This window comes from Juglans microcarpa x Juglans regia, chromosome 5S (genome assembly GCF_004785595.1).
Source record: "Juglans microcarpa x Juglans regia isolate MS1-56 chromosome 5S, Jm3101_v1.0, whole genome shotgun sequence".
Taxonomy (NCBI): domain Eukaryota; kingdom Viridiplantae; phylum Streptophyta; class Magnoliopsida; order Fagales; family Juglandaceae; genus Juglans; species Juglans microcarpa x Juglans regia.
The window spans coordinates 3,911,297-3,924,729 of NC_054603.1; the positions used below are offsets into that span (position 1 = coordinate 3,911,297).

At 37.2% G+C, this 13,433-nt stretch overlaps 2 protein-coding genes across 2 annotated transcripts in view; both read left to right on the forward strand.

Annotated features, from left to right (window-relative positions):
• The first annotated feature begins 2,337 nt into the window (after nucleotides 1–2,337).
• On the forward strand, nucleotides 2,338–8,361 carry LOC121266787. Its single transcript, XM_041170609.1, has 3 exons — nucleotides 2,338–2,599; nucleotides 2,802–6,402; nucleotides 7,144–8,361. Exons 2-3 carry the CDS (start codon nucleotides 2,845–2,847, stop codon nucleotides 8,074–8,076), a joined length of 4,491 nt encoding a protein of 1,496 aa, XP_041026543.1. The 5' UTR covers nucleotides 2,338–2,599; nucleotides 2,802–2,844; the 3' UTR covers nucleotides 8,077–8,361.
• LOC121266783 (regulation of nuclear pre-mRNA domain-containing protein 1B-like) overlaps nucleotides 5,563–13,433 on the forward strand; it is a 47,548-nt gene continuing 39,677 nt past the window's right edge. Inside the window, exon 1 of the mRNA XM_041170603.1 lies at nucleotides 5,563–5,653. The gene's annotated coding sequence lies outside the window, so the exon portion shown is untranslated. The remainder of the gene's footprint in view (nucleotides 5,654–13,433) is intronic.

The following is a 13,433-nucleotide window of genomic DNA, read 5'->3' on the forward strand; positions in this document are numbered from 1 at the left end:
AGGTTTGGACTGTGTTGCCTTTTGTTGTTTCGTTAGTGTGGGAACATGCATGCCTCCAAACTCCTACGGTTCTCCTCTTTTCTGTCTTTGATCGATACCTTACTTTTATCCTTTTTGTTTCCCAATTTTGTTGTTTGACAGAATTCATTACTGTTCTATTAATTTAGGCGTTGGGATTAGACCACATCGCTTTTTCCTATAATCTCACCTTTATCTGTGATATTTTGAGCAGTGTTAATTTAACATCGGTCTTTATCTGTGATATTTTGAGCAGTGTTAATTTAACATCGGTCAGTGCCGAGCAGTGGTGTTGGCCGTTGGGTAATGCGTGTCGCGTGAGGTGGGCTTGATATCAACCAGTGGCCTATTTTTTATGGGTTATGTTAAAACCATGTGCTCGTGGTTCAAATCCCACATACAACGCCAACAGTTGAAAACGTGTTTTACCACTTAACACCCTCGATCTCCTACAACCAAAGGATAAAAGACACGGGAGTGGAGAGGGGAGCCTCCAATACCTAAGTAAGTACTAATAGAAATAATCTCTAATCTAATTCATTTCTTGAGTATTTTATGTACCTGATCCCTTTAAATAAATTTTTCGTTTTCTTCTCATCATTTGAGTTTAACCACCTTATTTATCATTTAAAACTTGAATTTCAGTCTTTTAAAGTTATCTGTCTGTTTCGAGCAGATAAATATTCTTAACTGTGCCAGGGTAATGGACGAAAACCTTTCTCATCAATCTAGCTTGAACCCTATCGGGTTAGATAAGTATTTAGGCCTATACGTCTTGTTGGGCTGTGGAGAGCCGAGCCCATATTAGCACCCCGCGATCTGTTGGGAGTATTTAGACCCTTCCAGGTTATTTTAGTGGCTAGATGGTAGGGACACTGACAATTTGACGGTGCCTGAGAGCCAGCTTCATCATATATTCATCTAAATTGCTATCAGTTTTGGTGTTGGGATCTCGATGCCAAACTGTTGGCTTGGTGATGACTCCAGAGGAAAAGAATAAGTGTGATTTAAGATAATATATAATATATATATATATATATATGTAAGGAAAAGCATTTCTAAAACACTAACTATATTATAAAAAAGGAAAAGCATCTCTACAGCTCATTAATTTGAAATTATGTTTTCAATGACCCACCACTCTGTTTCAACTTTCCAAGCGAACTTGTGAAGAAAGCAAAGTAGTAAACAGAGAAGAGTCCAGGCCCCGAGGATGTCATGATCATGATTATCCCCACACTGTCCACCATTAAACTTGAGTTAATTAAAGCCCCATCCATCTAAACTAAATTATGGTGTGGCGATGGCGATTACATGCAGTGTGCTCCACCATTTGCCATTGCAGTCTCGCTTACACTCTGTTAATCATTCTAATTCTAATATACTCTTTAATAATTTGATCACCATTCTCAGATCAATGCTGACTTGGGATTAAAGGGTAAACAAACCAACAAACATCATTGCATGTTTCAAATCAAATCCAGTGCCGTGGGTGGAGGGAGTGAGTTGGAGATTTGTATACCTTTTTTTTTTTTTTTGAAAAGGAGATTTGTATACTTTTCGTCGGTGAGAATGTGCCTTTTTTATTCAAGTTGTGTTTAGATGTTGAAGTGAATTGAATTACATTGAGTTGAGATGATAAAATATTATTTTTTAATATTATTATTATTTTGAAATTTAATAAAATTAAATTATTTATTATATTTATATTATAATTTAAAAAATTATAATATTGAGTTGAGGTGAATTATAGTTACACAAACGAAGCCATATCTCTCTTTTCGTACCGCCCCCATTTTTGCGCCTGTGTCCTAAACGATAAAATAAATTGGAAAATGCTACTTGTCTCCTTAATTTAACCTTTCAGTTTGATAATTTATATATTAATTTTTTTTAATATAATTTATATATTAATTTTTTTAATAATTAAAAAAATAACTATTAGACTGCATTTAAATATTGAATTGAGATAATAAAATATTATTAAAATATTATTATTATTTTAAAATTTAAAAAAATTAAATTATTTATCATATTTTATATTTGAATTTAAAAAAGTAGTAATGATGAATTGATATTTGTTTAGAAACCGAACAAAACCATTGTATTAATATATTTTTTATTTTTTAAAAATACTTAAACATATTTAAAAAATATTTAAAATAAATATATATATATAATTTTCAAGACAGAGAACAAATTGAAATTGTAAATGTGACCGATGAATTGGACTCCAAGTCGACCGATACTTTTGATAAAAAAAAAAAAAACTGAATGATTAAGGATCAAATAAATCATATGATCCCATACCTCGCTCTAAGAAATCATTTCTTCTCCTTGTTGTAAAAGGATTTCTTTTGAAAATCGAAAAAGAGAGTAAAGGGAAAAGGAGAAGCATCAAAAGCAGAGGCCATTGCCCCTTTCGTTTCTTTTTCTTCTATTTTCCTTTGCTCTCCTCAATCCAAGCTGGTCAGTCTTTCCTGTTCACATCTCCTTTCATTTCCCTTCTCATTTTCCTTCTCCTCTGGAGATATTCAAATTGTAATTAGCGCATCACTTTATCTGAGTTACTGGTTCTCAGGTAATTTCATCTTCATCCAATTGCTCTAAATCTCGTGTGCTTCCATTTCAGATGTGGGTTTATGCTAGGATCGTTTCCCAATTCTTTTCTTTCTTTCTTTTTCTTTTTTTTTTTTTTTCAATTTTATTGTGTCTACTTGTGGGGTTTCGTTTCCATGGATCTAATGAGTTCCGTTGGTTCGTTTTTGGTATTGTGTTTACAGAAAGAGATTGGAATTGGAAAGAACATCACGGCGTGAGAGAGAAATGTGGTCAAAACTGGAAATTGCAGTTCAAATGAGAAAAATCGTGATCATATCAAGCAGAACATGTTATAGATCAGTTTACAATCATCCATTCCTTTTGGGCATCCTCTGTTTTGTGTTATTTCTGTACAGATCTTTTCCTTTTTTATTTTCCCTTTTGGTCTCTGCATCCCCTGTTTTGTTCTGCACTGCCGTACTTCTTGGGACACTTTTGAGTTTTGGGCATCCAAACATTGTACCCGAAATCGAAAAAGATGATGATAGGGTTAGCCATTCCCATGATGTCGCTTCTCTTAAGGCCAGGGTTTCGAGGGATACCACTGTTGTTGTCGATGATGAGAGAGACGAGAGCTTTCTTGTAGAAAGATATACAAGAAAGGGAAGTGACATAGTAGAGGAGGCTATTGAGGGTCCTAGTTCCGCAGAAGATAAAGTCGGGAAGGTTGATACATTTGATGGTCTGGATGATTGCGTGGCAGTGATTGCTCATAGTTCCCGGGAAATTCAGTTAGAGAAGGATATTGAAGGGGCTAGTTCGGTGGAAGATAAAGTTGGGAAGGTTGGGATAGATGATGGCCTGGTTGATTATAGGCCACTGAATGATCATAGTTCCCGGGAAATTCAGTTAGAGAGGCGAGTAACTGGGGAAGTCGAGGGAAAGTTTAACGGTTTGGAGTTGGAAAAGAAGGGTGACTTTCACGAGGAGAACTTGGGGATTGAATGCATGTTAAATGATGGGGAAGCTCTCGAGAATCAATGTTTTGTGGTTCACAAAGTGGGAGACGAGATTCTTGAAGTGGAAGATAATGTTGAGCGCCCGGGAGAGTTGGCCGATGCTCATAGTGGAGATCACTTCGATTTATTTCCTAATGATGATGAGGATGGTGGTGATGAGTCTTCGGACCAAGGGTCTGATCTGGCAGAGAGTTCCTCACCGGATGCTTCAATGGCCGACATCTTTCCAATCCTTGAGGAGCTTCACCCACTTCTGGATCCAAAAGCTCCACAGCCTGCTCATATGTCCCATGATGATGAGTCAGATGCTGCTTCAGAACGCTCTTGTAAAAGTAACAATGCCAGCGTTGAGTCAGATGAAGAATCGGAAATTCATGGAGACGAAGAAGACGGCGTTGATGAAAATGAAGATGACGAGGAAGAAGCACAGGGAGGCAAGGAGGATGAAAGTAAATCGGCAATTAAGTGGACAGAGGATGACCAAAAGAATCTCATGGATTTGGGGACTTCCGAGCTGGAGAGGAACCAGCGCCTGGAGAATCTCATTGCAAGGAGGAGAGCACGGAAAAACATGAGATTGATGGCTGAGAAGAATTTGATAGACTTAGATGGCGCTGATCTCTTCTTTAATGTTCCACCCATTTCAACGGCAAGACATAATCCTTTTGATCTCCCTTATGATCCCTATGATCCACCTGGTTCGGCACCATCTATATTGTTGCCAATACGAAACCCTTTTGATCTTCCTTATGACCCAAATGAAGAAAAACCTGATCTCAAGGGAGACAATTTTCAGCAAGAGTTTACGACATTTCAGCAGAAAGATACATTATTCCGTAGGCATGAAAGTTTCAGTATTGGACCATCTGGCCTAGGGGGTCCCAGGCAAGAGAGGAATGCTATTAGGTTCAGACCCTTTTTTGTGCCAGAACGCTTCACTTCAGAGGGGACAAGCTATTCCTCATTCGAGAGACAGTCAAGTGAAGTTAGTGAATCAAAGTTGAGCTCTATTCCTGATACTGAATCAATGAGTTCTGCTGCTGAAAGAGATGACAAGAAGCCCAATGAACTAGATCTTTGTCAAGAAACAAAACTTATCTCCAGCATAGACCATGCTTCTGATATTGTTGAACGTGGAAGTGGATTCCATGAAAATATTGATTCAGTGGAGATGGAACAAGTTGAGAGGAGGGATGTTTGCCATGATGAGGTTGAGATCACACTGGGGCAAGTGGGAAATCATGCTGAGATGGATTCTGGCTTGTCCGCAACAGGAGGCGTGGCTATTCCTCTGGAACTTAGAACTAGCGAAATTCATCTCGAAACACAACATTTTATTCATGATGATGAGGTTGAGATAACATTGGGGCAAGTGGGAAATCAAGCTGAAATGGATTCCGGGTTGTCTGAAACTGGAGGGGTGGCTATTCCTCTGGAACTTAGTACTAGTGAAATTCATTTAAAAATGGAACCTGTTGAAGACGAGTACAGCAGTAGATCAAGTTTGTCATCGTTATCAGAAATAGATGGGAGAGTACCGTATGCTACAAAAGAAGAAACGGTGAGTTTGGAACCAAGAGCCAATGACCTTGATGAATCTAGAAGTGCAATCCTACCTTCCCCTAAGGAGCCAGATTCCCACTTTTTGAGTGGGTGGGTGGATGAAAATCAACATGAACCTGTTTATGATTCAAGCCCCCCGGAATGTGAAAAGATCCTCTCCCATCCCTCCATTTCTTCTGACTTGCAAGTAGAGATATCCAAAATGGGTTCACCTCCAGTGTCTGTTGTGACTTCTATTCCCATTTCAGATAAGGAATCTGAATTGTACAGTGAGAGAGAAGGGAAGGATTCTTCTAATTATGAAGAACCTCATGGATCATCCTCAGTGATACATCCAGATAATGAAATGGAGCCAAGGTTGAGGGAAGTACAGGAGTCTAGTAAGGATCATGTTACACAGGTCAAGTCTCCAGGGGTTAACTTGGGTGATCAAAATGGGTCTGAATATGTGGTTGAACATGTTTCAGTTACTTCAAGGTCATCTTATACTGATGTTGGATCGGTTGAGGAAGGTATAGTATATAAGAAAGATAGCTCATCTCATAGACAGGATCAAGTTAGCTCCTCAAGTAATGATTCGGAGATTATTTTTGGGATCCATCAAGCTGTGCACGAGAAGCCAGATTCTGAGGCTTCAAGCTATCAGATGGCTTCTAAAAATTTAACTTTGTCTAGAAAAGAGGAACAACATCCACGGCCTTCAGCGGTGGTCCAGCATGTGTCAGTGATAGCTTCAGAAACTGAACCTTTTGAGCGGCATACCATCAGTAAGATAGAAACTTTTCAGCGGGAGCAGGATCAAGTTTATTCATCAAATTCATCAGACTTTGGATCTATAGGGAAGGGTTTGATGCACAGCAATGAGGTTCTTCAGCCCGAACATGATCAGGTCCAGTTCTCGATTGTTGATGATGCAGAGATCGACAAAAGCAGCCACCAAGATGGGGGCGAAAAGTTGGATTTGGTGGCTTCGTCTCCTCAACACATTCCTTCCTCAGAGGAACAACAGCCTCCTCTGGTAACTGAGCAAGTTATATTGGTTCTTTCCAATCATTCAACTTCTGAAACTGAACATGGGAAGGACTGGTCCTTGAATAAGGAGGAAATCGTTTGCTACGAACAGGATGAAGTCCACTCATCAGGTTCTGATGCAAAAATTGATGCTGGTCACCACCGAGATTTGGATGTTGATGTAGTTTCCTTGGGTTATGCAGATAAGCCTATGGTTGAGGCATCCTTTGATGACCATGATGAATGCACAGTAAGTCATATCTGGTCCTAGTTATTTTGCGATTCTAATACTTAAAGATTGATCTTGTTTATTAAATTTTAAATATGTATCTTCAATGATGACTTTACACCTTTTCTTTTGTCTCATTAAGTAGCACATTTGTTGAACATCCTGTTGCTCAGAATGGTTAGATTTGGTACTCTTCTGTCTCATGTCATTTAGGCATCCAGCCTAACGGATGAAGTGGCCATCCTTTTTGTTAGGTCCTTGGTATTCTACCATATATACGACATTGAGAGCAACTCCAATTTGAAAATAAATGTGTTCGATCTGGTATCAGACGGTAGACATGTTTAACTGATTTATTGAACACAGGTGTATGGTGCTCATATTTATATCCCAAGCTTTAGTGTAGAATTAATATACCCTTACATGAGAGGTGCTTATAATAGTTTCGCCCTACAATAGTAATTCTTAGTAACCTACAATCTTAGTGTCAGCTCGGATTCTTTTTTCTCTTCTTTAAAAAATTCTTTTTTGCTGGATTTTTTCAATATGTCTGCATTTCTTGCTTGGGAGTATTTGGCATGAATGTCTAGAGAATACGTCTGATTGATGACACTTTGACTCTCTGCATTTTATTTGTCCTCTTTATCCTAGTCAGAGTCAGACAGCCATGTTGGCTTGTTTGATTGATTTTTATGGTATAAGCATCAACTAGAGCAACAATATACATAGGAAACTAATCATGGCTACTTTGATACTTAGCAGGAATCATATGATATCCGGACAGAATCTTCGGAGGTGGTGAAAATGACCGACAATGAAGATGAGCTAATAGTCCATGATCCCGAGTGCAAAATTAGGCCAAATTTGTCTTCCTCGGCTTCTGTTTCCACCCAAATTGATATCACAGATGGTCCTGAATATAAATTACCCTCCAGTGGACTCTATTTGAAAGCTGATGTCCTTGGGGGAATTGTTGATAAGGACCAAACAAAGGTCTCAGAAGACTTCAGCTATCCAGCAGAAGCTTATGGCTCTTCCCATGCCGAGCAAAATGTCAACGAAGTTGATGAAATAAAAGAAATTGATGAAGGATTGCTGTCAGAGTTGGATGCAGTTGGCGACTTTTGTGTTAAAGAAGTTGTTGAGAGTACTGAATTTGAGTTGTTGCCCAAAGATTCAAACCCACCGAAGACTGAGATGGGCCTCCCAGTTCTTGAAGCAAGATCACTTGAAGATATTAACTTGGCTTTTAAGCAACTTCGTGAAGGAGTAGACGCTGAGGAAGTCATCCTCCCCGGTGTGGTTGATGATTGGCTAGTTGTGGGAGAATCCAAGGATCATGTCGAATCCAATTCGAGCTTGAAAACAGTTGATGCAAAATCTCTGGAGGATATTCATGTTGCTCTCAAGCAAGTCTCACAGGATAATGTTCATGAGCTGCCACAAGCGTTGGGTCCAAAGGATTCGGCAGCGGTAGAAACATCTCAAGTGGCTTCTGCCGAGGAGATTGAATCAACTGATATGGGGTCTGGTGTCCAAGAAAGTAGCACAGTGGCTGGTGATAAACCAGAACAAGGATGTTATGAAACATCTGAGATTCTCAGTTTGAGCATATCCGATAGATTGGATATAAAAAGTAAGGAAGAAAAATCCCATGGTGCCAGCTCCAGCTCCAGCTCCAGCAATTCTGATTGAAAATGAGGACTCAAGAAGAGAGACAGTGACAGTTTCTCGATTCTTTCTCGTGGTTTCTTTCTGGGATAATGGGCCTTTGATTGCCTAGTTTGATGCCATCCTGGTTTGATCAATGGTTGTCGCCTTGAAGAATGTGTTTTGGTCTGGATTCTTCGGAGTGTGAGAGTTTCTTTGTGTATTGTACCTTTTTGAGAGCGAGTAATTTGAGGCTTATTGGGAGTTTTGTTTTTTTTTTTTATTAAAAAAAAAAAGTTGCATGCAGTAAATTATATTTTTGGTTTTTTAGATTTATATTCCGCGATTTTTTTAAGCTTTTGCATTTTTATTTTATTTTCAGTTCTATCTCCACCTTATGAATCGATGAGACCTTAATCAATTCTCAGCTGAATATATATAGATATACAGGAGGACTTGTAATTGGGTTTGTTGACGCGGGACACGCGTTCTCGTGTTCTGTTACGGGATAGGTGTCCCTGATCTTTGTGAATTTTACATTGTTCATGATAATATCATAAAACCTCAAGATAATTTACTAATTATTATCTTTTAATTAACTTGTTGGATTTAACAGTCCTATATTGTTTAAATTACACGTACTTGTTTTATTCGATAATGGGAATATGTGATTAAATGCGAAATTACACAAACAGAAAATCTTCTAGTCGGCTGTAGTGTTAACACCTTAAAAACACCCGCCAATCAAAATTTGCCACGTCATCCACCTAGGAGAGAAAGCCCGAGTCGCATGGCTAGCACAAAATCTCTCTCCTTCTAATTCAAAACTCATTTCTCTCCGTCCCAAAAGTGTAACCGGTTCAATTTAATTTTGGATTAAATTTTGGATTGAATCAGAATACTGATTTTTTATTTTTTTAAATCGATCCCTTTTTCGGTTTAAATAATTTACAAATTTGTCATAAAAAATTTTTAAAAAAAAAACTGCTTTAAAAAATCTATTTTATTAAAAATCTGTTACTATTTACAAAAATCTGCTTTATAAAAAAAATATGTTATGTAAAAAAAATTATGCTATAAATATCTGTTTTATAAAAAAAAATATGATATGTAAAAAAAATCTATTATAAAAAATCTGTTATGTAAAAGAAATTTTGCTATAAAACAAAATGTTATACAAAAAATCTGTAATAAAAAGAAAATTATTTATGATGTTAATTATTAGTTTGTTACTAAATTAGAACATCTCAGCAAAGACTTTGGAAAATATATTTTGCAAGCTACTGCTTTTTTCCGTGGTGACTCACCCATCATGACCGCATTTCTTCTGGCCAGATAAAGGTTTTTTTTTTAATAATTAATAATATATAACTTTGGGACCAAGCTGGGTATATATATTGTATCCCTAGAAGCATATATATATATATATATATAGTACATGAGCTAGCTTCATTAATTATTTTCTTAAAATTATTGATTACATGCTACGCATGAGACTGAATCTGATCCCTATGTTAAGGTGTTGCAGAGGGAATAGCAAAGGGATTCACCAACACCTGGGTTAATGTTTTCTTGGAAGTTGGCACTGACAATAAGGCTCTTACCCATCACCTTTACATTCCTCATGTAGGAGTGCTATCCGCCCCTCGCAGGGCAGGACCACCCCTATCCAGCCCCCTGCCCCTACCCCCGCAAAGGCAGGGATTGAGATTTTTCCCTCGGGCTCCACCCCCGTCCATGCAAGGGCAGGGTATCCCGTCCGTTGACTGGGGTGCGGGATAGACCTCCAACCGTCCGCCCCCCCACCCTTCCACAACAAATAACAATTTAGTAATTCAGTGATTCATAGCAAGCATAATCAAGCAATTCACAAAACCACATACACAATTAAGTAGTATACAATTCACAATCTTATCCTCATTTAATCCTATCCTCCAATCTCTATCCACAAATAATAATAAAAAATATATGGTGATTCAGTGATTCATGAAGAGATTTGAGAGTGAGTGAGCCATTGAGCCCTACTTACATTCGCCTGGCACTGAGGTTGAAACGGCGATGGAAATTTGCGACGGCGACTCGAGATGATGTGGTGATTGGTGAGGCAAACGGCCAATTGGAGAGAACCGAGAGGCGAGAATCGCAAAGAGAGAGAGGAGAAGAGGAATTGCGAGGAAGAAGAAAAACAGGGGCTGGAGGCTATTTGACTTGGTATTAACCTATAATCAAAACGCCGTAAAATGGCAGGTGTATTAAAAAGAAATACCCAGGCACAAAACGACGTTGTTTTGAGCCTGGGTATTTCTTTTTATATATTTTATATATAATATATAATTAATAATATATATATTACAAACGGTGCGGGGCGGGGTCCCTCGCACCCCGCAGTGGCAAAGGGGCAATCCGCCCCGCCTCACGGGGGCGGAGCGGTCTGGGGACCGCCCCGTTACCCACCCCTGACCCCATGTAAAGGTGCAGTCTAGTCCTAAAAATCATAGGACTGGAACTGGACCAATTTTAGTCGATTTTTACATTTTACAAACTGGTTATAGACTGGACCGGTCTAGTCCAGTCGGTTAAAATTTACACCCATACTCCTTCCCATTCAAAACCCATCCCTCACATCCCTCTCCCTTGCAAAACCGCTGTGACCTACAGACAATAGAGCCAGTTGTAGTCTATTTGGTTGCACAGTGATTCTATTGATTGTATATCAAAGAAAAAAGCTATCTACCAAGTAAACATCAACCATGAAAGATCATAAACCAAACAAAATTTCATATGATAAAAATTGATAACCCACAAGCATTCCTTGTAAAAGGCGAATACTGACCAATGCAAGCTAGGGCTTTCTGTACCCAAAACATTGTAGTGTCTTGTTGAAAACAGAAGAATGCAGCTTTGCCACCCTATCTTCTTTCTGAAACTTCTCCAAAAGCTTAATAGGTTCAAATCAAATAATCGAGCATCCTCCCCAAATTCAAACACACTCATCTCTTTCAAAATTGTCAAATCCTTGTAACTCGCTACCATTTCGTTTTCAAATGAAATTCTTGACTTTTCAACAATCAAACCAGGTAAAAATATCTGGAAAAGCACCACAAAGAATAAGAACACGACCATTGTACAAATCCATAGTAAGTAATCTGGCTTCTTGAAAAACAAAAACCTTGAGAACCTCGATCTAGGTCTCTGTAAAAATGGGTGTCTCTCGATTGTACCAACTGAGTTAGAACGAAAAAGGTTGTCTCTCTTCAATGAAATTTCGTTTCCAGAGATCCCGTTCAGAATATTGGATGCAAGACAAATCTAGTGTTTTTAAAATATTGAAAGACAACAACGTTTTCAATTTTATCAAGTGTGATGTTGCTCATTAAATTGGTGCGTGGAGTGCTTAGGTGTCCAACTTTCATTGGAGAGCGTTAAACCCCTAAAAACTGTCCATCTGTTCCAAAGCGGAATTGTTACACAAAAGCTCTATTTATAAGTGAAATATGTTGCTCATGTTCTTTGGCTATGTCCGGCTGCCCAAGATTTTTGGAGTATTAGTTCCTTAAAGTTATAGAAGTGTATTACTGATGGTGAGGACTTCTCTTAGTCAAGCTAGCTCAAGAAGAGTTCGGATTATTAGTAGTTGTTGCAAGATCAATCTGGTGGCAAAGAAATAGACGTGTCTTTAAAGGAGATTTTACTAATCCGCATAAAGTTTTCATTCGATCACAACAATCATATGAATTATTTATTGAAGTACAAAGGAATAAATTGCATACCCCCTCACTTTACAGCTCAGTAGATAGATGGAAAGTTCCATGTACTAACTACTATAAGGCTAATTGGGATGTGGCAATTGATTCTAGGAACCATAGGACTGATGTAGGTGTTATTGTACGTGACTTCAAGGGGAATGTTCAAGCAACCTTGAAAAAACCATTACCATTTTGTTTAGAACCAGTGGCTGTTGTCACTCTAGGTTCAGTGGAAGGTATGTTTTTTTACCATGATCTAGGATAGGAGAAAAATGCTATTTGAAGGTGGCTCTTTGCAAGTGGTTAATGGTTTAAGTTATTCAAATGTTGAAGGTGGCTCTTTGCAATTGATCGGGGATATAAAAAGACTAAGGCATCGTTTGTTTTTAGGAAACTTTTAAACTCATTTTATCTAATTATTATAATTTTTTCAAATTCTGATATAAAATAAAATAACTAATTCAAAATTTTCAAATTTCATAGTAAAAATAATATTAAAAAAATATATTCTAACAATATTTTATTCAAATTTCAACTTTTATCTTATATGCAAAAACAAAAGTTTTATGATTATAAAGTTGTTTACACAATAAGGGATACCTATTCAGCAGCTCACTATTTAGCAAAATTTGCTCTTAAGTGCGGTTTAGATAGTGAGATGAGATGAGATGATTTTAGATAAAAGTTTAAAGTTGAATAAAATATTGTTAGAGTATTATTTTTTAATATTATTATTGTTTTGAGATTTGAAAAAATTGAATTATTTATTATATTTTGTGTGAAAATTTTAAAAAGTTTTAATAATGAAATACTTACACTATACAAACTGGGCCTTGATCTATCTTGTCCAAGTGTGAAAATGGAACGATGTCGATTATGTATTCGATCTATTGCTGAGGTAGAGATGATTTGATTGTTTAACCAATGAAATGCAGTTATGTCAAAAACAAAAAGTCTCCAAACGTTTAAAAGATTAATAATTCAATTCCCATATAAAATCTCAACTGCATAATGATAGTTTTGGGCCGAAGATGGTCCAATCAACATAATTAAAGAAAAATACTGAGTTAGCCTATTATTAAAGAAAAATAATAGATAAATAATCATTTTTTATAATTATATTTAAAACGAAGGATATATATATATATTATCCCAGGTATAATAATATTAAGATATTAATGAGAATAATAGGCGGTAAAACCAGCTATATGTATGATAGCAAATAGGGCAGGCGGTATAACAGACCATATGCATGAGAAAATAAATATTATAGAAAAGAGATATGAAATAAACTTCTTCATTAAAAACATAATAATTACAAAGAGACTAATTCTTAAAGAAGTTGGAAGCTGAAGACATGAGGGAATGATGATTAGAAGATTTACAAAGAGAGGAGGACAAGATTAGAATGGAGAGGTTTGGGCGAGAGAGGAAGGGATTTCAGATCAGAATTATGAATGCCCTTCTTACCTCGTGAACCCCTTTATATAGAAACTAAAACAGTAACTCTAATAATACATGAACATTACTGGCTGACATTAAAAATAAGAACAGTATCAGCCGACGCTAAAAACAAACACAGTACAGAACAAGTAATCTTGTATGTACAGAATCATTTGTTGTTTTGCTGGGCAATAATCTGTCATGAATAATCTT